General features: G+C 35.0%; 2 protein-coding genes across 3 annotated transcripts; both read right to left on the bottom strand.

The window, feature by feature from the left end:
* Positions 1–547: 547 nt before the first annotated feature.
* Positions 548–6014, bottom strand: LOC110656777 (zinc finger CCCH domain-containing protein 62). Of its 2 annotated transcripts, XR_002495196.2 has the most exons (10): positions 5836–6014; positions 5606–5748; positions 5133–5250; positions 2406–2467; positions 2239–2290; positions 2020–2125; positions 1728–1826; positions 1513–1642; positions 725–1442; positions 548–628 (listed from the first exon to the last, which is right to left on the bottom strand). XR_002495196.2 is itself a non-coding variant. In XM_021813720.2 (9 exons), exons 1-9 carry the CDS (start codon positions 5946–5948, stop codon positions 1045–1047), a joined length of 1221 nt encoding a protein of 406 aa, XP_021669412.2. In that variant the 5' UTR covers positions 5949–6014; the 3' UTR covers positions 548–1044. The 2 variants fall into 2 exon arrangements, 1 of the variants encoding a protein (XP_021669412.2); XM_021813720.2 differs by having other exon boundaries at positions 548–1442.
* Positions 6015–19847: 13833 nt separating this feature from the next.
* LOC110655873 (CDPK-related kinase 5) lies at positions 19848–26749 on the bottom strand. The gene is made up of 11 exons (XM_021812351.2): positions 25859–26749; positions 24934–25064; positions 24740–24781; positions 24474–24582; positions 23702–23780; positions 23315–23611; positions 23113–23225; positions 22209–22316; positions 22070–22132; positions 21806–21973; positions 19848–20380 (listed from the first exon to the last, which is right to left on the bottom strand). The coding sequence occupies exons 1-11, from the start codon at positions 26498–26500 to the stop codon at positions 20240–20242; spliced, it is 1893 nt and encodes a 630-aa protein (XP_021668043.2). The 5' UTR covers positions 26501–26749; the 3' UTR covers positions 19848–20239.
* Between the last annotated feature and the right edge of the window lie 682 nt (positions 26750–27431).

The following is a 27431-nucleotide window of genomic DNA, read 5'->3' as shown; positions in this document are numbered from 1 at the left end:
ATAATTTTTCTAATTAATTTATATATAATAATTTTTAATAAAATATATTAATTTTTTATTAAAAATTAAGTTTATTTGAATTTAAACTTAACTGAAATAAAAATTTAAACAAACAAAATACTACTACTACTACTATTACTATTATTATTATTATTATTATTATTATTATTATTATTATTATTATTATTCCTGTTGTTTTCGTTTTCTTAATAAAATAAAATTTATAGAAAAACATTATTCTCAATGATTTATAATGGACCACTCCAAATCAATGCAATGGACTATAGGAAATGGATAAATGGCATCACAAGTGCTCTAATTTTTCAAAAGCCCATGAAAACTAAAGTCCATGCCTTTATGCTACCACACACAGCAGCGCCTCCTTCAGTGTAGGGCAAAACTTACCTTGTGGCTAGGCTCTCAACGTGGTTGTTGGAAAGAGAGCAAGCTAATAATTTCACCAGTGATAATAATATTTGCTTCTGCCTAAGACAGCAAAATCCATCAATAATCACAGTTGTTGGCTTTTGGCCATCCATATTCCATATATGCAACCATCATATACTTCACCAGAAAATGAACTCCAAAGGCAGTTTATGGTATCACACATTCTCTCTCAACCTGAATTCTACACCATTAAAAGATGGACGCAATACAAGTAATACTGTAGTTTCACATTAAGAATTTGTGATTAAAGTGTTGTCGAAGAGAGCAGAAGACTTACCAACTAAGACTACTTGGAGGTAACCGTTACATGCATTTCTCCACTTTGTCCGCATCATTTGAAGTGAGGTTCATCAGCTTCCATGTCTAGGACATGAGACTCACAACACATCGACGATAAAAGACTGAAAACCTTCTGTCCTCTGTCCATATGTCTCCACTCCATGAGAAAATTGATGAAATGACCTATCAGCGTTAATCAACTCAGAAAAATGCTTTAAATTTGGCCTTTCAAAGTTGTAGTGAGGTTTTGAATGGGCACGGTAGATATCATTCGTATGGTTAAACCCCTGATGTTGGAAAGCAGTCATCAAAAGTGTATCAACGTCTCAAAGGAGGCAACTTCATCATAGTTGAAGTGGAGCCCATTTCATGACCAGAGAAATGAAATCGTTCATTACGCTGATGTTCCATTTGTGATGGGAAAGGACCTTGGCGAGTGTAAGTATGTGAGCGAAGATCTGGGTCAATGTCCACATTGAAGCGCCCCCGTTTCTGATGCCTCCAAGTAGTCTTAGAACCAACTTCTGACCTGATATTTCTCTTCGAGTTCAGTTGTCTAGATGGTGGAACCTCTTGATGATGATTATTAACTTTGACATATTGTTGTAGCATATCTCTTTTGTGCCCGTAAGCATGCTTCCTCGTTGCTGGTTCAGCCGATTGTCTTGTTTGAAACGATCCCACATGATGATGGGAGCATTTTTTATGCTTCACATCTGATAATACAAGAGTTTAAATGCGGCAAACAATCTTTAATGCTTTAGAAGAATGAAATTCAAGATCAACCTCCAGTCAAACGACCATTTGCAGACAGTTTTTTCTTCGAATTCTTCATTGCTCTCACAAGTCTTGCAGCTCTACCTCGTTTGTGCTTCTCAGCAAGGACTATTTCTCTTTCTACTTCATTATTCCAACGCTAGGAAGTAGATGTGGAAACAAATAAAAGACTAACTTGTTAATATGATAAATCCATAGATAATAAGTAAGCACCGCCCACTAACCTGTCTGAAAGTTTTTAATCTGTAGAGGTTTCGGCCTTTCACAAGCAAAGGAAAAAGTGGAGGCAATTTCTTTATCCCCTTGCTCCACAGTACTTCAACCTTGTACATCAAAATCACCAATCAAAATATATCAATCAGTAGAAGCTGAACTGTACCCTTGCCCAAGGCTCAAACTATTACACATTCGAAACGGTCCAAAATGTTTTGTGAAAAAAAATTCCTGTGAAATTAGATTTCTTGGGCACAAATCGTAAGGGTCAAGTGAAAATTTTTGCCATCAGGTTAGCCTTACTGTAAATGTATGTTGCTGTTTGGCTGAACCATAGCTTTCCTTTACAACCCTGCCAGCCACAGTTCTTTTCCCAAGAAGATTCCCTTGTCTTCTCACTTTATCAAACCTGATTTAAATCAAATCCTCACTTTATATAAAGCTTAAAGCTAGCAGAATTGAAATTTAAATTAAACATCAGACAAATAAAATGACATAACAAGAAATGGGATAACAAGGTACTTCGCATAAACTTTCTGGCTGAACAGAACTACATCTCCCTTACAGACATCACCTGCTTCAAATTACAGAGCTTCATATCATCTACACTGCTACAAATATATATATACATAGAGAGAGAGAGAGAGAGAGAGAGAGAGAGAGAGAGAGACATGCACAAAACTTTTTACCTGTGCAATTAACTACAAAGGATGATCTTGGATAAAGTGATTCACCATTTCCATCCTTTATCCTGTGATATAACTATACATAAAAATTTTATCTAAACAATACTACTAAGTTACCAAACAAAATGGAAAGACATACTACCACTGCATGCAAAATTGCCGCTGCATACAAAATTGCACATGCACACATGTAGACGCATATATTGAGTTGTAATCATTAGCTCATTAATTTTTTAGTAAGGGAGTGTTTTGATTAAAGGTTTCGAGTAGCTAATGGAGGTTTCATACCCTATAGCTACGCCAAACCCATTTGGTAAAAGTTTTGAACAGCCATTGCTTAGCTGATACACAACCTGAACTACTGTAATTCAAAAAGTTGTAAAATTAGAGCTGATCTCAATTAGCTGCTGCTATTTCAGGATAAGAAGACCATTTTACCCTTTTCTCAATCTATATACATTTATACACCATTGCTCATATTTTCTTATATTATTTAATTTTTATTTTATCTATTCCAATAATTAAATAAATATGATATAATAAATAAAAAATCATATATTTATTTGAATATTAAATTAAATGATATAATATAATAAATTAATAATTATATATTTGTTTTAATAATAAAATAAATTATATGATATATATTCTTATTAGTCATTTTACACATCAATAGTAGTTAGACAAAGTTTTATCAAACACCTAACATAAATCAACTACCACCAGCTATTAGCCATCAACCATCAATTAACAACAACAGCTACCAGTTATTAGTTATTAACTGCATCTAACAGTTAAACCACAAAGACCTTAAATCTATATATTTTCCTAACGGACATATCACCCGTTATGGCAAAGCCATAACTGAGCATGAAAACAGGGAAGAAGAAGAAGAGAGAAATAGAGTAAGAAGGAGAATTTTATTATTCTATTCAATTGATGATTGCACATATTTAGTATCAATGTATTTACACATCTTATATGTCACTCTTTCTCTGTTACAACCAATTCAACTAACTAACAGCTCACTTAACTAATCTCTCCTTACCTGGTTCTCCTTTGCATACGTGCCTACATCATAACATTACCCTCCCATCAAGCTCATTCTCGTCCTCAAGAATGAAGTCTAGAAATCGCAGCACCATGAAATCCTTATCATCCCATGTATTACCATCAATATACAGATTACCAATGAACTAATACTTGCTCTACTAACCTGCCAACCTTCACAAGTCTTCTCATAACTCTTTAGCAGCTGATTGTCTTCTTCTTCTTCTTCTTCTTCTTCTTTTTTCCCCTACATTTTGGTATGTATAGGTGCCAGCAAAGAAATGTTGCAATATTTTCCTATGCCTTCTCCATATCTCAAATTCCAATTCTTTGAGAACAATTGCAAATGTGGAATGCCATTTCAATACAAAACCCTCATAACTACTCACAAAATTATTTCCTTTTTCTTTCTCAAAATTATCCTCATCAGTTAGAAAATATTTTTTCTTCCAGCTTTGCATACTGAAATTGATATTTCTACGAATACCTTGAAAGCACCTTTTCTCTATTGACTGAGAAACACAAACACCATCAATTTGTTTCTTTTCCTTATTAATTTCATTGACATAACAAGATCCTAACACCATAGAATCACTCTCAATCATTTTGGCAGAATTGGAAGTTAAGAAAGATCCTTACCCTCTTGAGTTCCCAATAGCAAATTGCTCGTAGGTTTTGTACTTTACATTGTATCAACTTGCTCAAGAGATTCTGCAACCTTTCTTCAAAATCAGATTCTTGAATATGGTTTAGCAATTGTCCTGATTCTAATGCAATTTCTCTCCAGAAATTGAAAACTTCCTCCATGTGTTGCTCATCCAAAGTCATCCACCTTCCAATTCTTAAAGAAAAGTGTCTAATTCCCCAACATGCCCTCCATGTTTGGTCGAGTCTTCTTGAATCATCCAAACCTTCAACAATTTCCTTCATAAGAATTAGACCTCTCCAAGACTATGCAATTTGGGGTTTTCTGCCATAAATTTCTTCAATTTGAGTTGTGATAGAGGCTAGTGTTTGTGTTAAATGAAAATGGAAACAAGAAGTCGAAAAAGGTGCTAAGGTATCTAAATTCATAAGAATCTAGATTAGAGTGTTTGGTAACCAGGAAATCAAAGGAAAGGAAGAAAATTTAGAAGAAGAAGGGAGAGATTCAGAGAGAAGGAGGTGAGGAAGAGAGAAAAGATATTATAGAGGAAGAAGGAGAATGTCCTTTGATCAAACCTACTATGATAGCCATAACCTAGCATGGAAACAGGGAAAGGAAGAAGAAGAGCAGAAGAAGAAGAACAAGAAGAAGAAGAAGACAGAAAGAAATTGAGTAGGAAGGAGAATTCTGTTATTCTATTCAATTGATGATTGCACATATTCAGTATCAATGTATTTATACATCTTATGTGTCACTCATTCTCTGTTGCAACAATTCAACTAACCAACAGCTCACTTAACTAATCTCCCCTTAACTAATTCTCCATTCCATATGTGCCAACACCACAACATCACCCAAATGGGATTTTTGTGGATGCACCTTTAAATCAAAGCCTCCTACATAATCAATCAGATTACAAATAGAGTAATAGACTGATGCACATTCTAGGCTCTAAATAGTTTCTTCAATTAAGTGTCTACATACATACAATATGCAAAAACATACATATTTTTTTACTACTAGAAATAAGTTACCTCCAATGCTCCTTAATTCTCTGCAAACAAACTGCTTTGGTCCCAGCTAGCCTGAGGCCATGCTTTCGCAGATATGCCTTGCACTCTTTTAGGCTTAAAGCTTCTAAATTTTTCATCTCTGCACAATATTAGGGGGAAAAGTGAAAATTTCACAGTTATTTCTCACTGATTACAAGGAAAACAAGAACTAAGGATTTTCAAGAATGCATTCATAATGCTTCATGTGATGAGACACCAACACTCGAAAAGATAATGAAAGCAATTGATTTCACTCCTTTCATCACTAAATGATACCATACATTTCTCAGAAAATAGAGTGCCGAGCTGATTATGTTTACGTATTATTATGATATATTCCTCACTTGAAGGCATTGTTTTCTTGACAATACATGATTCCGGACAACAGCGCTGAACAAATATAATCAATTAGATCAATGCAAGAGGAAATTAAGATCACAGCAAATCCTTTCCACCTTTGAGAAGACGAATGACTCCATTGCAGAGAGACTCCTCCTTCGCGCCGCCGTCATCCTCATCGTCCTCAATTTCCTCATCAACATTGTCCGATTCACTCTCCTCGTCTTCCTCATCTTCGCTGTAATTGTTCTCATCTCCGCTGGATTTTTATTTCGTTTTAAATGAACCATAAAGAAAAAGAAAAAAAAAAGATATGATTGGAGTGATTGATGTATGATTATGGCACCTGATTTCTTCATCGTCTTCATCATCATCATCGCCTTCTTCTTCTTCTTCTTCTTCACTGGAAGAGGAGGAAGAAAGAGAAATGATGGTGCGTTTGCGCTTCCTGTCAGTCATATCGTCCGAGTAGAGAGGGGAATTTTCTGATGGTGTCGAATTGTTTTTATAGAGACTTTGTCCCTTATTTTTTAGGAAAAATCTTATTAAACATGTAGAGTAGCTATAACATATGTTGTCCCAAAATAGTCCAAGAGGGAGTGAATTGGACTTTAACAATTTTTCGCCTTACTTGTAGCCTAATAAAAAATTGCTGCGACTTTGTTCAACTAGGTGCTTCTCTATATAAAATGAAAATAATATGTGCTTCAACAATGTGTTCCTAAGTTGCAATTCAAGCCTCAATCAATGTATATAACAATAACTAACAAAGCTTACATCATACAATGAATAACTAATTTCTCAAATCACTCAATATGTCCACAAATTTATCAACTCAATCTATTCAAGCAACATTCAATATCATGTATAGCAAGAAAAATTTAAATTGCATAAAAATAAGGAGGTCAAGGTTAGAGAGATCAAACACAACGATTTTTATAGTGGTTCGGCTTAACTAGCCTACATCCACTCTCTCAAAGAACCCTCTTTGAGTCTTCTCTTCACTATTTGCTCTTTTGAAGGCAAGAGACCAAAAGCCCTTTACAACTTATCAACACCAAGTTTTTACCAAGGTAGCTTGAAACCTTCACAAATGCTATCACAAGCACTTTCTCTCTCAAGCTTCAATAGGTGCTTGTACAACCTCTCAAAAATGCAATTCAATATTGTAACACTCACTCTTACTCAATACAAATCAAACTATAAAGAAGAGATGAGTTGATTTGCCAATGGAAGCTCAAAATCTTTAAAGCTCTTGAATGAAAGCAATAAATGAAAAATCAATGTTGGAGTTCAAATGTAGGCTTTCATCAAGTATAAATGAAGTGAAGAATGTGTATTTATAGTCCCAAATCATTTTAGACCATTTGAAACCCTTTTGGAACGTTATACACACTGCCCAAGACAAAATAGCCGTTATTTTGTCCTTTTATGCGAAGTTGAGCAGCTCTGATAAATTAGCAAACTAATGAAATTTTAGGAGCAGTCAGTAAACTGGTTAGTAAACTAACTTTTTTAGCAAACTCATTAGCAAACTAAAAAATTTAGCAAACCAGTTAGCAAACTAAGTCAACAGCTGCATATCTCAACTTGCAATGTTAAATAATTTAGACCTAAAAAAATATTTCAATGGTAGTATCCAAGGTCATGATGAGAAAAAGTAATCAGAAAATAAAATTTCATTTTTGAGCTCCATATGACTAAATTCTCATCTATCCTTTTCACAAAAGATCTAAGACTCACTCCTTAATACTATGCCTTTCATACCTTTTCTTTGAGTCTTGGCTTCCATAGTCTTGTCCTTTTCTCATTTTGAATTTGTCTTGAAATGCCTTTGAGTATCCTTTCTCCTTAGATGCAACTTCAAGAATTCTTTAGTAATGAGACAAAGAATCTACACATCACTTTAAAGTTGGGTTAGATAGATTCTCTTTGAGTTTTGTTATCATCAAAATCAATGCTCATTTTGAGCTACACGGGGTCAACAATCTCCCCCTTTTTGATGATAACAAAACTCAACTGAATCAACAATCAAAGATAAAAGTGTGTGAAAGTTTATGTGAGTATGTAAATTCAAGTATAGTATACCGAAAATGTTCCCCCTAAATACATGCACATAATTTCCAAGAAATCTATTATAAGCTCCCCCTGAATTTATGCTATAAAGCATATTCACAATTCGCAAGTATAAACACCAGTATAAACACATATCCATCAACACAAGTATCAACACATATTCACATATCATCACACTTCACAAGTATATCAACACATTTCCATATTTCCATATTCATCAACACAAGTTCACATAAACACATATTCACATATCCATCCACACATATTCACATATCCATCCATATCCATTCTCCCCCTTTTTGTCATCAATCAAAAAGGAAACAAGAGAAAATAATCCAAAAAGAATCATGTTAGCCCAAAGTAAACGCAGTAAGGCAGACAATAGCAAACTAAAGATCAATAGTAGCAAACAGACTAGTAAACTAAATATGCAGGTAGTAAACTAAAAATCCAGATGAGATGCTATTTAAGTCTTTTACTCCTGCGAGTGGATTTTGAAGGCACCATTTTCTTCCTAGGGAGTTTAATAATAGGGGGCTGAGGTGCTTGTTCAGCCACTTGATCATCTTTCTCAGGCTCATCTTCTTCAGATTGTGGTTGAAGAGCAGCAGCGAGGGTCTGGTATGGATTTGACACGGTTGGCTTGTACCTTTTCTTACCTTTCTTTGCTGCAGAGGCAGCTGCAGATAGCTGAATTTGAGCACTAGCTTGGTGATCTTTTAAAGAAGTTTCCTGGTGCTGCGTAGGAACAGCAGCAGTCTCAACTGGTTGTGCAGGAGGAGGTTGAACAGGCAGCTCCCTTTCAGGTTCTACAACCTTTTCAATGGTATGCTCAGTAGGGACATCAGCTGCGAGGCCCATTTCAGGTTCAATGACCTGTTCAGTAGCATGCTCAACAGGAGCTTCTACTGCAGGTTCAAGCTCAGGTTCAGCTACTTGGTCACGTTCATGTACCCTATCATCAGGAGACTCACCAACCTTATTGCTTTCACCCTTATCAGCAGAGACTTGGGTAGCAGCCTCAACTTTAGTTGGAGCACCAGTTTCCTTGGCCTGCTGAAGCCCCATAATCAGCCTTTTTAACTCCTCATTTTGAGTGAGCAGGTGACTCACTTTATAGTCAACCACATCCACAAATTTTCTGAGAATGTCAAGGGACTGATTTGTTGAACTAAAATGTTCATTAACAGTAGCTTTTATCCCTTGAATTTCACTCAAAAACTCACTAGCAGAATCAGAACCAACCTTAGCAGAGGAGGAACCACCCTTTTCAAATCTTGTCTTTCGCCCATCAGTGTCTGAATGTATTTCTCTAAGTACTATCAAGTCAGCCCTAGAGCTTTCCTTAGAAACATTCACATGTAGCTCTTTAAACACAGCAGACAGAAGATGTGCATACGGCAGTTTTCCAATCCCATAAGCTTTGCACATGTTTTTGAAAATTAAATAAGCTAGATTCAACCTAACTTTGTTCACAATGTGCCACATAATACACATGTCCAAGTGACTCAAATAACCATAACTACCAGATTTGGGACAGAAAATATAGTTCACCATACTGTGAATGATTTTGATATGTTGAAGTGCCTTTGTGCTAGTGGACTTCTCGTTTTTGGCAGTGTTAGCTGGGAACACCTCGTTTTCAAACTCAACCAAATTGAATCCTGCCACCCTAGCAACATCCTTATGTGTGGAAATTTTATTTCCATCATTGGGCAATTTCAAAGCCGTGACTATCAGTTCAACAGAAACACTATATGTATTGGTATTCAAAATCACTTCAAATCGATCCTCATCATCAACAGTTCTCATGGTTCTATAAAATTCTTGAACAAGCCTAGGGTAGTACTCATTTGCACATTCACATACATCCAACCATCCTTGAAACTCAAAAAGCTCTTTAAATTGAAAGTTTACCTGATTAAAGTTCTCCCATTTGATGAATTTGCAATCCAACAGAGCTTTATCCACTGAACCCGAAAATTTTTCAGTACGCATTTTTCGTTTGGTATCCATCCCTTGCTTTTGTCCTGTCTTTTTCTTTTCTGGCGTCGATTTAGGGGATTCGACACCCTTGGACGGGTTTGAAGACTCACTAGCTGATTTCAATCTCGGTAAGTTTTGCTTTCCTTTCATTTTCTTTCGCAATGCCGCGACAGGAACATCGTCAGAGGCTGACGAGGAAGATGAAGCAGCTGCAGCAATAGGGGATTTTCGTTTGGTGCGAGCCATTAAATCAAAATGAAATCTGGTAATGGCGTTTCGTTGAGTGGAGAGTGGAAGAGGAAAGGAGACTTGAGATATTTGGTGAGTTAGGGTATGTTTTGCCGGAAAGAGAGATTGGGTGTGTTTTGGAAGGTGTCGAAAATCGATACAGAGGAGAGAGAGAAGGCGTGGGGGTTTCGTGTGGCGGAGGGTTTAAGTCCTCTTGAGTCCCGCGCTTTTCAGTGTCACTGTACTTTCAACTGAACCAGTTTTCTTACTTTTTATTTTATTTTATTCTATATTTCAAACAATCTGTCCCTATATGCACACATAAACATTTTTACATGTCTGACACAGCACTGAGAATGTGATATCAAATGAGAAAAGATAAATGCATTGCTGGACATGCAGAAAAATTTCAAGAACAATCACCTTTCGGTTTGAAATTTGAATAGTACAAGATATAGCAAACTAATTTTAGTCACGCAATATTAGCATACAACATAGTAAACTAATTTCACGAGAACACAAACAAGTTAGCTAATATTCTTTAAAGATTTCTTAGCAACCCTATATTACAGCAGATCACTTACATATTTAACAAAATGTAAATCATGAAATTATTATGAATTAAATTTCAAACAACTAGTTCACGCATACCAATTTCCCTTCTAATTCTGTAAAATGTTTCTTCATTAAGAGGTTTTGTAAAAATGTCAGCAAGTTGATTTTCAGAGGCAACAAACTCGATTTTGATATTTCCATTTTGAACATGGTCTCTAAAAAAATGATGTCTGATCTCAATGTGTTTAGTTCTTGAATGTTGGACTGGATTTTTGACCAAGTTTATGGCACTAGTGTTGTCACACCTAATTGGGACAAGATTATATTTTAGACCAAAATCTTCCAATTGTTGTTTCATCCATAAGATTTGAGCAACACAACTACCAACAGCTATATATTCTGCCTCAGTTGTAGATAAAGCTACTGAAGTTTGTTTCTTACTGTGCCAAGAAACTAGTGCAAGACCAAGAAAGTGACAAGTACCTGAAGTACTTTTTCTATCCAGTCTACTTCCAGCAAAATCAGAGTCACTATAGCCAACAAGATTAAATGATTCACACTTTGGATACCATAAACCAATTGATTGTGAGCCAATGAGATATCTAAAAATCCTTTTAACTGCACTTAGATGAGATTCTTTTGGACATGATTGAAATCTTGCACACAAGCAAACACTAAAGTGTATGTCTGGCCTAGATGCAGTAAGATACAAAAGAGAGCCAATCATACCTCTATAAAGCTTTGTATCCACTTCTTTACCTTTTTCATCATTGTCAATTTTGATTGTTGAACTCATAGGAGTGCCCATGCTCTTCAATTCTTCCATTTTAAATTTCTTTAGCATATCCTTGATGTACTTTGATTGATTTATGAAGATGCCATCATTCATTTGCTTAATTTGAAGTCCAAGGAAGAATGTGAGCTCACCCATCATGCTCATTTCAAATTCATTCTGCATAATCTTAGAAAATTTCTTGCAAAGAGATTCGTTAGTAGCACCAAAAATTATATCATCAACATAAATTTGCACAATGAGCATATCATTATGATGCTTCTTAACAAAAAGTGTTGTATCCACTTTGCCTCTTTGAAAATCATTTTGTAAAAGGAATTTACTAAGCCTTTCATACCATGCTCTAGGAGCTTGCTTTAAACCATATAAAGCTTTAGTAAGTTTATAAACATGATTTGGATGCTCATGATTTTCAAAGCCTGGAGGTTGTGCAACATACACTTCCTCATCAATATAACCATTTAAAAATGCACTCTTGACATCCATTTGATAAAGCATAAAATCCTTGTAACATGCAAAGGCACACAACATTCTAATAGCCTCAATTCTAGCAACTGGAGCAAAGGTTTCATCAAAATCAATCCCTTCCTCTTGGTTGTAGCCTTCAGCCACTAGTCTAGCTTTGTTTCTAACAACATTGCCTTTTTCATCCATTTTGTTTCTAAAAACCCATTTAGTACCAATAATTGAATGATCTTTTGGTTTAGGCACTAAATTCCAAACTTTATTTCTCTCAAATTGATTTAGTTCTTCTTGCATGGCAAGAATCCAACTTTCATCATTTTGAGCATCTTCAAAGCATTTAGGTTCAGTTTGTGAAACAACAGCAACATTACCAAAATATCTTATCAATTGTGCTCTAGTCATCATCCTTTGAGATGGATCATCAATAATGTCTTCTTGGGGATGATTTCTATGGAATCTCCATTCTTTAGGTAAATCATCATGTTGGGGCTCATTTACTTGTAATTCTTCCAAATTTGGCATTTCTTCATTAATTTGATCTTCATTGGCATCATGGACATCTATTATAGTCTCTCCCTGAGTTTCCTCATCTTTGTCATCAACTTGTTCCATTTCTTGACTGGATATTAAATTTTCTTTTCCAAAAATCTGCTCATTATTATCATCACAAGCATTTTTCCTTCTAATAGAAGGGTTAGTCTCATCAAACAAAACATGAATAGTTTCCTCAATAACCAAAGTTCTTCTATTGAACACTCTATAGGCTTTACTCTTTGTTGAATACCCAAGAAAGATTCCTTCATCGGATTTAGCATCAAATTTCTTCAAATTATCCTTCTTGTTATTTAAAATATAGCACTTACAACCAAATGCTTTGAAATATGAGATATTTGGTTTTCTTCCTTTCCATAGCTCATAGGGGGTCTTTTTCAAAATTGGTCTAATCAAAACTCTATTCAACACATAGCAAGATGTATTAACAGCTTCAGCCCAAAAGTATTTTGGCAAATTATTTTCACTCAACATAGTTCTAGTCATTTCTTGCAAAGTCCTATTTTTTCTTTCCACTATCCCATTTTGTTGTGGTGTTCTAGGAGCTAAAAAATTATGATTGATTCCATGTTTATCACAATATTTCTCAAACAAACGATTTTCAAATTCAGTTCCATAGTCACTTCTTATAGATGAGATGCAAAAGCCTTTTTCATTTTGAACCATTTTACTAAAAGAGGTGAATTTTTCAAAAGTTTCATCTTTGTGAGCAAGGAAAAATGTCCATGTATATCTTGAATAGTCATCAACAATAACTAAAGCATATGACTTTCCACCAAGACTGGTAGGAGTTACGGGTCCAAATAAATCAAGATGAAGCAATTCTAGTGGCCTAGTGGTAGACACAATATTTTTAGATTTAAAAGATGCTCTAGTATGCTTTCCTAGTGCACATGCTCTACATTGAAATTCATTTTCATAATTAATCTTAGGAAGACCATTAACAAGTTCTTTCTTAGACAATTTTGAGAGTGTATGCATGCTTGCATGACCTAGTCTTCTATGCCATAAATAACTAGAGTTATCAAGAGATACTAGACATGTACCTTGATTAGTTTCAAAATTATTCATGTCAAGCAAGTAAACATTATTGGATCTATTGGCAATGAACAATGTGTCATTAACTAAGTTATTGATTGTGCATAAAGAAGAAGTGAATTTTACCTCAAAACCTTTATCACAAAGTTGGCTTACACTTAGCAAGTTGTACTTCAATCCTTCAACAAGTGATACATCTTCAATATAAGGTTTGGTTCCTATTGTGCCATTTCCAATTATTTTTCCTTTCCCTTTATCTCCAAATTTTACGTATCCTCCATCTTTCATTGTGATTTTTGAAAACTTGTCCTTTTCACCAGTCATGTGCTTTGAACAACCACTATCTATATACCATTTATCACTTTCCTTCATCCCTTTGAAACAAACCTAAAATTTAATCATTGAACTTTAGGTACCCAAGCAACTTTGGGTCCTTGGGGTTTAGTGACCTTAGGTAAGGTTCCCTTTGGTACCCATACCTTCTTTACCTTAAGATGACCTTTCCTAAGTGCACAAGAACTAATCATATGACCTTTTCTATTGCAATAATAACATGTAACATTAGGCAAGGAGGATGTAGATGCTTTAATGAAATGATTCTTGTACTTGTCATAGTTCATGAAACCATCAAAACCAATTCCATATTTCTCATTTGAAATTCTTTGGTTTCCAAGAAGTACATCTAGAGTTTCTTTTCCTTTTGTAAATTTTGCCAAATCATTTGTCAAAGACTCTATTTTAGCTTCAAGAACTTTATTTTTCTCAATGAGCATTTCACAAGTTTCTTTTGAGGTTTTTAACTCTAAGTCTAGTTCTTTAAACAAAGCAATTTGTCCTTTGTAAAATTTATTTTCTTTATACACATTGGACATGGCAATATTTTGTGATCTCAATGATTCAATCTCTAAATTCATTTTACTGCATTTTCTCTTATAATTTCTATACTCATCATATACTCTAGCAAATGCAAGTTCAAGTTCTTCTACATTAGGAGATTCATAAGAATTTACCTCATTGTCACTTTCTTCTTCCTTTTGTGAACTCTCGACTTTCTCTTCAAGTGCCATCATACAAAGAAGAGCAGTCTCTTTGTCGCTTGATTCATCATTTGAAGATTCTTCACTGTTGCTCCATACTACTTTCATAGCTTTCTTGCTTCTATCTTCTTTTCCTTTATTCTTTTTGAGTAATGGACATTTGGGCTTGATATGTCCAGGTTTGTAACACTCATAACATACAATTTCTTCTTTTGAATCTCTGAAATGTTTATCCTTGGGAGTATACTTTTTCAAGAATTTCTTGTATTTGCTTCCTCCCTTCTTGAAAGCTCTTTTGAATTTTCTTGCAAGCATAGCCATTTCATCATCATCATCACTTGAAGCATTTGAGTTGTCACTTGAGTCAACTTTGAATGCAACTCCTTTCTTCTTTTCTTCATCCTTATTTGACTTGAGAGCAATGCTTTTCTTCTTCTTTTGCTCATTTTCAACTTCATCTTTCTTGTATACCATCTCATGTGCAATGAGAGAGCCAATGAGTTCATCATAGGTGAAAGTTTTAAAATCCTTGGTATCTTGGATAACTGTAGTCTTTGCTTCCCAAGATTTTGGAAGTGATCTAAGAATTTTCTTCACAAGTTCAGCTTCCTCAAATCTCTTACCAAGCGCTTTGAGAAGATTCACAAGATCAGTAAACCTTGTACTCATATCCGCAATTGATTCTCTCGGCCTCATCTCAAACAGCTCATAATCTCGAATAAGAAGGTTTGCTTTGGACTCTTTGACGACATCAGTTCCTTCATAAGTGACTTCAAGCTTATCCCAAATTTCCTTAGCAGATTGACATCCTGAAACACGATTGTATTCATTAAGGTCAAGTGAGCAATGCAAAATATTAATAGCTTTAGCATTTATAGAGATTTTCTTCCAATCATTGTCATCATATTCATCTTCAAGTTTTGGAACCTTTGAAGTTCCTGGACCATTATTTTGAGGAACATGTGGACCATTTTTAATAATTCTCCATGCATCAATATCTACAGATTGTATGAAATTTCTCATTCTTACTTTCCAAAATGAATAATTAATGCCATTGAAGAGTGGTGGTCTAGTGATTGAGTAGCCTTCAACTAATGGTGCGGGTATACCGGCAAAATTACTAGATGAACTAGCCATTGTGGATCACTCTAAGGTTGTAAGACCCTAAGCAAGAGAGACAAGCTCTGATACCAATTTGTTGTCCCAAAATAGTCCAAGAGGGGGGTGAATTAGACTTTAACAATTTTTCGGCCCTTGCTTGTAGCCTAATGAAAAATTGCGGCTTTGTTCAACTAGGTTCTTCTCTATATAAAATGAAAGTAATATGTGCTTCAACAATGTGTTCCTAAGTTGCAATTCAAGCCTCAATCAATGTATATGACAATAACTAACAAAGCTTGCATCATACAATGAATAACTAATTTCTCAAATCACTCAATATGTCCACAAATTTATCAACTCAATCTATTCAAGCAACATTCAATATCATGTATAGCAAGAAAAATTTAAATTGCATAAAAATAAGGAGGTCAAGGTTAGAGAGATCAAACACAACGATTTTTATAGTGGTTCGGCTTAACTAGCCTACATCCACTCTCTCAAAGAACCCTCTTTGAGTCTTCTCTTCACTATTTGCTCTTTTGAAGGCAAGAGACCAAAAGCCCTTTACAACTTATCAACACCAAGCTTTTACCAAGGTAGCTTGAAACCTTCACAAATGCTATCACAAGCACTTTCTCTCTCAAGCTTCAATAAGTGCTTGTACAACCTCTCAAAAATGCAATTCAATATTGTAACACTCACTCTTACTCAATACAAATCAAACTATAAAGAAGAGATGAGTTGATTTGCCAATGGAAGCTCAAAATCTTTAAAGCTCTTGAATGAAAGCAATAAATGAAAAATCAATGTTGGAGTTCAAATGTAGGCTTTCATCAAGTATAAATGAAGTGAAGAATGTGTATTTATAGTCCCAAATCATTTTAGACCGTTTGAAACCCTTTTGGAACGTTATACACACTGCCCAAGACAAAATAGCCGTTATTTTGTCCTTTTGTGCGAAGTTGAGCAGCTCTGATAAATTAGCAAACTAATGAAATTTTAGGAGCAGTCAGTAAACTGGTTAGTAAACTAACTTTTTTAGCAAACTCATTAGCAAACTAAAAAATTTAGCAAACCAGTTAGCAAACTAAGTCAACAGCTGCATATCTCAACTTGCAATGTTAAATAATTTAGACCTAAAAAAATATTTCAATGGTAATATCCAAGGTCATGATGAGAAAAAGTAATCAGAAAATAAAATTTCATTTTTGAGCTCCATATGACAAAATTCTCATCTATCCTTTTCACAAAAGATCTAAGACTCACTCCTTAATACTATGCCTTCCATACCTTTTCTTTGAGTCTTGGCTTCCATAGTCTTGTCCTTTTCTCATTTTGAATTTGTCTTGAAATGCCTTTGAGTATCATTCTCCTTAGATACAACTTCAAGAATTCTTTAGTAATGAGACAAAGAATCTACACATCACTTTAAAGTTGGGTTAGATAGATTCTCTTTGAGTTTTGTTATCATCAAAATCAATGCTCATTTTGAGCTACACGGGGTCAACACCATATAATATAAAAACATCACAAACCTTGATTTAAACAAAATATTAGAGTACTCGAGAACATATTGCACAATATTGCATTTCTATAGAGACTTTGTCCCATCATAGTCTTCCAAGATTAGCATTTTGATTTCTTCCAAGACTAGCATTTTGATTTCTTCCAAGACTGGTTCCTTCATAATATCATCAGACAGTGGAAGCTACATATGTTACCACAAATGCGATATTTTTCTTCTATATGTACTTCAAATTTTGCATCAATTTTTGCAGCTTGTCAACTTTTTGGTCCTATGATTGAGCTTTATTTTCTGCTTTCTTTTCAAGTTGCTATGAGTCAATCTTTTTCTTTGTGCTTGTGATAATCTTAGGCTCGTGGAATGTTTCCCTTTGGAGGGATGATAAATACTTCTAAGTGTATCCTCAAATGATAAGGTATTGGTCAGGGCGGAGTTGTGTGCGTTTTACACTGCAAGTTGTCCACTTTAGCCTCGAAGGCTTGGAGCTATCTTCAAATGCTCCTCTTGCACCAATTGGTGACAGACGTACGAGTTAAAGCCCATGTCATTGGGGTGGCTTGGAGCTGCTTGTTATTTTGAAATTGAAGATTTTTGTGGTGTTGGATTAAAAGTGACAGATGGCCTTTCATGGCCTTTTCCGTGGTTCTTAATGAGTTGAGACATGGTTTCCTACTCTAACATAGTGTTTTTTCTAAATATGAGAGAGGGAAATTATACTTTATTATCTCACAGACAATGCTAATTAGTAAGTTTTGAAATTGGTAGAACCTATGGGCTTACCACATGGTATTCATGGTTGATCGATACATTTGAGATTGGTAGTCCTCCTTTAAGACATAAAAAGTTACCACCAGAATGAGCCTCCAACAAAAAGTCTTATGGTTAAGTAGGTCCATTGAAGAAGGATATAAGGGATTTTCTTACCCTCTAATAGTTGGACAAAGGCTCTAGGCCTTTGAATTCTTAGAATAAGAGAAGAATGACTTCTTTTGTAAGAAGATATGTCACCTTGTTTGACCCATTTGAAAGTATGGTAATTGAGACATTTAGTGTCCTTTGATCGATTGAATATGTGTAATCTTAGAAATATTAGATGGTTAACATATAGAGGTTTGCAAAGCATTTATAGAGTGTCTATGAGGCTGGTGTCAAACTTCATATATGAGATATGCATGCTTCATTTATCGTAAAGTATTGCAAACAACCAACCTTATATCTAGGTAGCAAGTACTAATTGGACTTTAGTATTTTTTTTTTTTTATCAATAGATAAAATTTCAATCATAAAAGGCCTAAGTCCTAGTACACTTAAAGGATCCAATTAGAATCAATAAAATACAAAATAAGCCCAAGCTAAGAGTTCCAAACACCCTCTAGATTAAAAAAAAAAAAAAAAAAAAAAAAAAAAAAAAAAAAAAAAACCCAAAGCTAAAATAAGGCTTGCTTAAAATGGGCCCATCCAAATTGCCTTAAACCAAGGGAAGAGACCAAGGTCTAAGCATAACCCTAGCTTGGAAGTCGAGCACAGCAGATTTGAAATAGGGGAAGGAATCATAGCCATCTTGTAGCCATATATGTAAAGCTAACGGAAGGACGAAGCAACACTGAGTAAGCATAGAGAAAACCAACACAACAAAAGCCTACTACCAGAAGCCAAATGTTTCCTCACAAGATAACTGTCCCTTAGAAGACAGACAGTCTAGATAGACCCAAGAACAAAACGAAGCAGATAAACTCAGTACCATGGTGTTGGACATAAAACAAGGAAACCCCAATAAACAAAGGGTTGTAGACTGAAGAGTGGCCGCCTCTTCGGCAGCTCTCTTGTGCCTTTTGGGTTGGATTGAAACATGTCACACCTAGGATGACAACTAGTCAGATTTTTACGGCTACCGATATGACCAAATCCTAATAGGACAGAGTTGGGTAGTATATAATCGAGTTTGAGACGAATTTGAGTTTGGGTTTGAAGAATAATGTTTGTAAAGGGTTTGGATTTTGCATATTGAATATCCGTTATCTAAACTCATTTATATAAATATTTAATTAAATATAAAATATATTTTTTTATAATAATATTTATAATTTTTTATATATTTTATTTTATATAAAATGAAATTTAAATATTTTATAAAATTATTAAAATTTGAAAATATAAATTATTAATTAAAATAATTTTTTATATAGATTATTAATTAAAATATACAAAATTAAACAAGTTTGAATTTTTTCAGATAATAATAATTAAGTTTGTAATATATTCAAGTTTTAAGAATATTAATTGAGTTCGAATTCGAGCAAAATGATGAGAGTAACTTACCAGTTACCATCTCTAGTCACACCCTACATGTTACCATTCTTCATAATTAGCAAACCATCCCCTCGATGACCCAACGTTGCAAAAGAACCCAAATAGATCTTCACCATACAGATCAAGAATCCCTCTCCAATATCCCCAGATCCGCAACAAAAGCATTCAAATCAATGTTATTTATACACAAAACCAACCTGCCTTAAGGTGAGGAACGAGTCCCACATTCAAAACCAGAGAGAAAGACCCCTCTCACCTCGCTGGTGCAGAGAGAGCTGCTGAACTCACAAGGACAAAGGCCAACGCACGTAGAAGCCAAAAAATAAAAAAAAAACACTATCGCTTGAGAGAATTCTTTCCAGCTGTATGAGAACCTTTTACGCGTCATCACCTCATGGATCAAATTATTTTAGCTCATTTCTCTTGAAAAAATAATGTTTCCACTTCTCTACTTTTTAAAATAAAATTGATTTCAGTGAAAATTTCTTTTCTTCCATATGCTATACAATGAAAAAAAAAAAGAGAGAATTAGACTCCCAACTGTCAATGCTAATAACATTCAGGGAGAGGTAGCAAATCCAATAGCTTTTCCAGTTTCTCACTTCTCAATACACTTGTTAGTCCAAGAAACCTCACAATGAATTCACAGCGGCAAAGTAGAGCAATTGGAATTTGACTAGAAAATGAAACAATTCAATCACGAACCCATCAGCCCAGTCCATTATGTAAGAACATCAAGTGTCCGCCAACCAGTTCTGAGAAATTTATCTCACCTGCATCTAAACACAAGTAACTACACAGCTTTACATTGAAAATCATAAATGCCTAAAGCTTTCATCGCCAACGTAGCACAAGCACGAGTCCCACAATTTTATGCTTGGTGTATACAAGGTTGTGCCACGGAGGAAACCTGTCCAAACTCAATTTCCTGGACCATGGTTACGGTGGCAGTAAATTTTACCTTTTCATATTCAGGCCTAAGAATCGTCTGCAAAGTGCCTATCACTCTGGTTTTTTATTGACCAATACACAGCTTATGGACATACACCAAGTCTTTTGGAGCTTCTGCATAGTTAAGAAACTTCTATTGAGCTTTTGCAAGATTTCTGCTAGACACACCATGCAACAATTTGACAAATCCAAGGAAGCTCAATTTTCCGTCAGTGTGCCTGATCCAATCATGGAGAACAGCATGTACAGGGACAGAAGGGCTAAGGCCGAGTTCCTGAAAAGTACCATACATCAATGTATTTTTTTTTAAAATGAACTTGCACTTCAGAGCTCAAGCCAAATAAGTTGAACATATCTTTGCATGCACACACCAAATCAAGAGATCACTAGCAACTAGAAGAAAGTTGATAGGCTTGCATTTCGAACCATTAAGAAAGAAAAAGTCCGCAGAAGCACAGAAGAATGACTAAACAGTTATCAAAGAATATTATAACTAGGTAAATAAAACAAACTTGAGCATATAACCATAAAGATAATGAACTGAAGCTGGAGGGAAGATTTGAATTAATTGTTTGTTTGGTCTCTGTTCATTAATGAGTTTCTAAACACAAAACCAGACAACAAGATTTGCACCTTTGCTAACAAACTTCGAACAATATTTCTTCAGAATTAGGGATTGCCAGTCTATCTGGTAAATCCAGACGTAGTTATCTTTGGGAGTAGGTTTTTGAAGGTAAGATAAGGTTTTTTACAGTAATCCTACTTGTTTGGGATGAAGGCGTTATGGGGAGGGCAAGGTTTTGGAGGGTTTTTAGAACACCCAAAACCTCATATCTCAACCCATCAATTTGGGGTATTGGGAAAGTTTATAAATTATATATTATTTATTTCCACTAATATCCTCATTAAAAATTAATACTAACCTATTTACGTTGATTACTTAACCACCCCTATTTACATTAACATATTTCTCAACCCATCTATTTACGCTAGGTTTAAACATATATATCAATACACTTCATGATTTTGCAGTAATTTTTGTCTACTTTAGGAAAAGAGTCACAAACTTTTGTGTAATTGATCCATGTCCGTGTCAAACAAAAACAAAAGAGAAAATGAAGAAATATACCATTATATCAATAAACACATAAAGACTTTTATGATTTTTTTTTTTTAAAAAAAAAAGAGCAACTTACAATTTGCAAGGTGATGAACCTGAGTTTTCTGATAATAATTAAAAACAGAATTAATAAGATTAATTTTATAATTTTAATACTTACCTTACATTCCTTTACCTTTTATCCAAATAACATAAGTTTAGTAAACCATCCTTTACTGTACCTTACTCCCAAATAAGATAACATTACAAATTCTTACCGTACCTTACATTATTTTACCTTATTTTAAAAGTTTTACCTTACTTCCTCACACTCCTCCCAAAGAAAGAAATGTTGATATACACAGGTTAAAACAGTAAGTCAAAATCAATCAGTGCCACACTAACAAGAATATATGTATTCAAACAATACAAACACACCTAAAATGTCAAAACAAAAAAGGACCAAACCATAACCAAGGATTTGTCTACTTAAAACAGCAAGAAATCTGAACAGTCAAACTTGTTTTTTGAACAAAAATAACCATCCACACGTCACCATGCAAAATATCCAGTTAGTTTCAAAGCAAATAAAGACCATACCGATGCCAGTTCATCAATCATAATGGCCCTGTTTCCCTCCTCTTCAAAAAGTTCATAGGCACAACGAGCATGTTGTTCCCATCTATCAAGAGCCTCTAATTGATGGACACTTAATGCAGCTGCACAAAATTCCTCAAAATCCATCCTTCTGTATTGAAGTGCATTAAGCTACCAAAAACAAGAACAAGCGCCAGTTATAACAATTGAAAAGTTGAAAACTAAAGAACAAATTACTAAAATAAGCATCACAGTGGAAGAACCTACAGAGGCTAGAAAATCAGGGACGCGTGACTCCCTCATAGCATCAGTTGCATTTTTCATCAGGACCTAATTATGGAGAAATAGTAAGCATAATTACAGCAAAATCGGCAAGAAAACTTTAAATATTCCGACAGCAACCAACCGCTTTAATATTTTCAAAACCGATAGTGCCATTTTTGTTTGGTTCTAACAGTGTAAACTGCTCCTTCAAATAAAATAGCTCATCAATTGTCAATGTTTTAGATAGAGCCTGCAACAATGCGAACAAAGAAGTGAGATAAAATTTAGGACAGACTCAATAAATATAAAGAACTCCAAAATAGAAAGGCAGTCTAGATGTAGGTTTAAATAAAATAATAATCAGTGAGCACCAAGAAATTCATGCAGTGGAAACCTCTGAAAGTAATTAGAAAGAATATATCACATCCAAATTGGGGCACTTATTCTTTGAAATATCATTTTTTTTTTTTTTTGTTAAGATTCTTGGTATAAACCAGTCTACCTTTTTTTTTTTATACTATAATGTTTGAGAACATAATATCTACGGTGAATTTCTTTAGCCACTTAGACTCATTAAACTGCCAGTACCAAGGCAGAAATATCTTATTACTTGCACATAGACCATAAAATAAAATAAATCAACATTTAAGATTAAAAGAGGCAAAAGTGGAATGGGGTTGTGATTCAAGAACTCAAAATTGAGGCATGGAAAACAAATTTCTGGGAGGCATGGAAAACAAATTTATTCTCTTCCTCCAACCATGTATTTCAATAGGGAATATGCATCGTACATGTTATACATGAGTGATCCAGCACATCACAACTTCTCAACAAAATGGCAGGAAAGTAACATAAATAATATACAAGAAAAATTATAGGAAACTAATAATAATAATAATAATAATAATAATAATAATAATAATAATAATAATAATAATAATAATATAATGAAAGAAGTTGCATAGTGATTTAAAAGAAATGATATATTCTGAGAAATGTCCACATCAACAAATTTATCTCATTAGTGAAGAGCATTGGATACGCACCCTTAATGCAGCTTTCCGAAGAGATGACGAACGCATATAAGCCTTCATGACTTTGAATATTAGAATATCTGAAGGCACTTTAACATCAGTAGAACTTCTAATCCAGGGATGACCTGCAACAAAAAATTGTGGCTAACAATTGAGAATTTTAAAAAAAAAAAAAAAAAAACTACGAGCTTCTGACTACAGTCAGAGCACTCACATAGGGCTTGGGCAGCAGTCAATCTTTTTCTTTGGTCTTTATTTAATAGACGCTTGACAAAGTCTTTCGCCTCACAAGATAGAGAAGGCCAAGGCACCTCATCAAAACTTGGATTAGCTTTTAGAACAGCCCGAAAGATCCCAGATTCAGTCCGGGCCCAAAAAGGACGGCTGCCACATAAAAGAATATATGCAATCACACCTATACTCCAGACATCAGCCTCTGTCCCATAAGATCTATGCAGAACCTCGGGTGCAACGTAGTATGCACTACCAACAATGTCATTCAGTCTTTCATCTGGAAATTACATTAGAAACCATTGACTAATTTGCAAAGCAACAAACAAACAAACAGCCGAATGACTGAGGGTTCAGAGCGGGGACAAACCTGGCCTAACAAAATCTGATAATCCAAAATCAATGGCCTTCAATTGAGAGTTTTCATCCTTCGATGTGAAGAGGAAATTCTGATCCAGTAAGAAGCTACACTTAGATAAGAATGTACGAAGGACAAAAGAAATTGCAAATACCACATGCAGTGAGAAAATATGCAGTCAAATCTCCACCAAATTGTTATGAGAAATAAATTAGCAGAAGGCCCATTTGAGTCTCTCATTCACCCTGCTCTCTTAACATTTGCATCCAAATAACCAATTAAAAATTGCACATCTACCAAAATAACAGAGATGACATCAGATGTGCGGCTTTCTTCTGACCCTAGCCTTACATTGAACCTAGTTCCAACTAAAGCATTAAAAAGAGATGCAATTTGACAAAAACTAACCAGAACTTTCAGTAACCCCTCTCTTTAACATAGTCAAGCCTGCATCACACTTGTAACTTTAAAAAGAAAGAAACTAGGCTTCACAGGTACGAAGGCAAGATGTCTACAATAATTAAAATTTTATAATAAATAAAACACCAATCTTTATCATGAAACCAGGTCCAGGTACTCAGTTTTCAGTAACATGGTCCTAACCATTAGCTCACGGGGGAAAAAGGGGACCAAGATATTGGTGGGAAAGTTCTCTCAAATGCCTAACTATAAGGCCCCCTAAAATATCAGCAATGCCCACCCAATATCACTCTTGATAGAAGATGCATGGACAGTTTTCATCCCACTACACACACAAGCCAAACAAAATGAGAATGTGTTTCACCTCGGGTTTAAGATCCCGGTGCACCACACCCTGAAGGTGGCAAAATGCAGTAACATTTAATATCTGTATTAAGACAGCTTTTGCATCCTCCTCTGTGTATTTTCCACCTCTGCAGCATCAATCAACTAGCAATTAGCAATTGACCAATTTTCTTTATAATTTTTCTTTCTTTAGTCCATCAGCAACTTTGCAAATGAAAATTTTTCATATTGAAAGAAATGGAAACTATAACTGAACACTAATTAGCTATTAAAGAAAAAAGATACCTTGAAAGTATTCTATCCAAGAGTTCCCCTCCTTCACATAACCTGAAAGATGGATGGCAATTTATGATAAACCATCATAATGGATGCAAGGTAATAGTCATGAAAAGGACAATCAAAAGACACAATTCTTGTCCTTGTGGTATAACAATAACCGTGGTATCTAATCCAAAAGAATGTGCAAAATTAGAACTTACTCCATCACTATATAGACGTTATCATGGTCTTCATATGCATCATAAAATTGTACTAGATTTTTATGTCCAGTTAACGCTCGCAATATCTTGACCTCTCTTCTTACATCTTCAATGGCAATAGCTGTGGTCATCTAACAACAAAGATGAAAATCACAATAAGCAAAGAGAAACAAGTTACAAAATCTGACAACAATAGCTTGCAGAACAAAGAAATTTAGTTCTTGTCCTAGTTATAGCCAAAGCTTAAACAATAATGTTTATATTTTCAGAATGCACAAGCATATCAAGAAAAGCAAAACGAATTGGCACAATGCTGAAAAATATTAGGAAAGGAGGAAAAAAAAAAAGGCAGCAACAGTGCAACACTGGATCAGAAGTTGGTTTGCGCCCGGCAGAAGATTAAATAAATAAGACGATGGAACTTATGAGGGCCAAAGATTTAACCAAGCATCCCAAATGTACAAGGCTTAGAGCCTTGTGAGGGTTGGAGGAGGGTTGTCTAAAGGGCAGTCATTCCCTTCCCCCTTTTTTAGCTCTAAATTTCATCAAGCTTAAAGTTAAAACAGAAACCACATCAAAACACCAATGGACAAATTTTCCCCGTCACCTTTTCCAATCAGCATCAAACAGTAACCTATGAGGCAAACCCAATTAATTTGAAAAGAAAAAACAATCAATGGATGAGCAAAGGCACATAAACCTCCAATTTTCATTGGTTCCCATCATAAGCCTCATACTTCAAGACTGGTCCGACATGAATGTGCATTGAAAAAGATAACCAAAGAAATATGCGGACGGATCCAACCCCAAAATATCAAATTCAGAAGCAAACAATGACTAGAGACATGAGATCACTCATCGTTGACTAGGGAACCCAAGAGATTTGAGGTCAATTCTCCAATAAAATCAAAACCACAATGCATACCTTCGCTTTGGGGATGACTTTGACGGCAACCTGCTGCCCTTTAAGCTCGCCCTTCTTAAACTTGGCCTGACAAGTGTACCCAAAATGTCCTCTCCCAACCTCGTCTCCCAGCTCATACTTGCTACCAAAATGCTTGGAAAATCCAAAGCTCTTATCAAGCCCCGCCACCTCCGGCTCGCTCCCCTCCGGAATCGCCGCCTCGTTCGGCTTAACTGAGCCATGCCGTCGCGCCAGAACAGCACGTATATGCTTCGCAGGGGACGGCGGGGGAAACGGCCTCTTGAAGAACCGCTTAGGAGTGGAGTTGGCGCTGGCCGCATTCGTAGTCGGAGACCTCGCCGGCGAAGACTTTTTCGAGAAGAAGTAGTGCGCAGGACTGGGACTATAAAACGGGAAAAATGGCGATTTCTTAACACTCTCTAACACCATTTTCTCGTCCTTACAGGTTTTCTCCTTCTCTTCCTCGTTATGATCCTCAATGCTAGGGTTTTCCCCTCCATTTCCGGCAGCCAAATCTGATTTAGGCACATCCGTAGGCGGGATAGAGTTACCATTAGATCCAACAGCAGCGAATCTAGTATCGGACACAGGAGATGCTAAAGTGCTTGGGTTTGGGGAGGGTTTGGAGTTGCAGAGACCCATCCTTGAGCCTCCCCAAACACAGAGAGAAATCTGTCAAAGAAAAATTTTGATTCCCTATTCAGGTCAAAGCATTGTAAATCAATAAATCGAATCGGAATGAAACCGCCCGTTTCCAATTCTAGGGTTTAAATTTTCATTCTCCAATTTTTGAAAAGAAGGAAAAGGATTTTGGGTTTATGAGAACGGAGGCTTGTCTATCTCTCTCTCCTCTCCTCTGGTTCCCACAGAAAAGATAGGGATCCATGGATGGCGATAAAAAGAAAACGACGCTGTGTTGGCTTTTGTTTAATTTTTTATTTTTTTTAATGATTGACCTTGAAGAACTAAAATCTAAAATTAATCAATTTTTATTATAACTAAGTTTTTTTCAGTTTAGTAGTTAATCAGTGAAAAAAGAAAAGTCGACGCTTTTTGTCAGAAGGCAGTGTGGGCCCCTTGATCGGTGGTCCATATATTATTTTTTAAACGTGGCTTAATTATGGTTGGTTTTGTTAATTTTTTTATTAAAATAATTGCTTTTTTTTGGCGTAGGTGAACAAAGAGGTGGAAATTTTTGGATAAATATATACATAAATAATTTTTTGGCTCTGGCAAAAAGCAGGCAATATATCCGAAAATGTCAAAACGCGACGCCGTTTATTTCATGTTCAGTTTGTCAAACTAGGCTATTGTCTTGTCCGGCCTTTCCCTAATTTTAACTATAAAAAAAAAAAAGATTTCTGAGAACTTAAATATAATAATTTTCATTTTTTACGTTTTATAAAAATATAAAAAAAAAATAATTCAATTAGATCCTATTGAAGTTAGGGATATAAAACTTTTTATAAAAGTAATATATATTTTAATTCTTAAATTTTAAAAAATTAATTATTTTATAATAAAATTTTATATTATATTATACTTTTTAATCTTAAATTTTACAAAAAAATTT

The sequence above is a fragment of the Hevea brasiliensis genome, chromosome 7, assembly GCF_030052815.1.
Source record: "Hevea brasiliensis isolate MT/VB/25A 57/8 chromosome 7, ASM3005281v1, whole genome shotgun sequence".
In the NCBI taxonomy this organism is placed as follows: Eukaryota; Viridiplantae; Streptophyta; class Magnoliopsida; order Malpighiales; family Euphorbiaceae; genus Hevea; species Hevea brasiliensis.
This window is presented reverse-complemented; position numbering and strand designations above follow the sequence as displayed.

What these genes read in the sequence shown, in the direction of transcription:
- LOC110655873 (XM_021812351.2), bottom strand. Translation starts at nt 26,500, where the DNA reads ATGGGTCTCTGCAACTCCAAACCCTCCCCAAACCCAAGCACTTTAGCA. An exon ending in ATCAGATTTTGTTAGGCCAG is followed by an intron (nt 23,612 to 23,701) that starts GTTTGTCCCCGC and finishes TGTAATTTCCAG; the next exon opens with ATGAAAGACTGAATGACATT. An exon ending in TGATTGATGAACTGGCATCG is followed by an intron (nt 20,381 to 21,805) that starts GTATGGTCTTTA and finishes GGTACTTTTCAG; the next exon opens with GAACTCGGCCTTAGCCCTTC.
- LOC110656777 (XM_021813720.2), bottom strand. Translation starts at nt 5,948, where the DNA reads ATGACTGACAGGAAGCGCAAACGCACCATCATTTCTCTTTCTTCCTCC. An exon ending in GAAGACGATGAAGAAATCAG is followed by an intron (nt 5,749 to 5,835) that starts GTGCCATAATCA and finishes ATAAAAATCCAG; the next exon opens with CGGAGATGAGAACAATTACA. An exon ending in AGAATTAAGGAGCATTGGAG is followed by an intron (nt 2,468 to 5,132) that starts GTAACTTATTTC and finishes GTTATATCACAG; the next exon opens with GATAAAGGATGGAAATGGTG.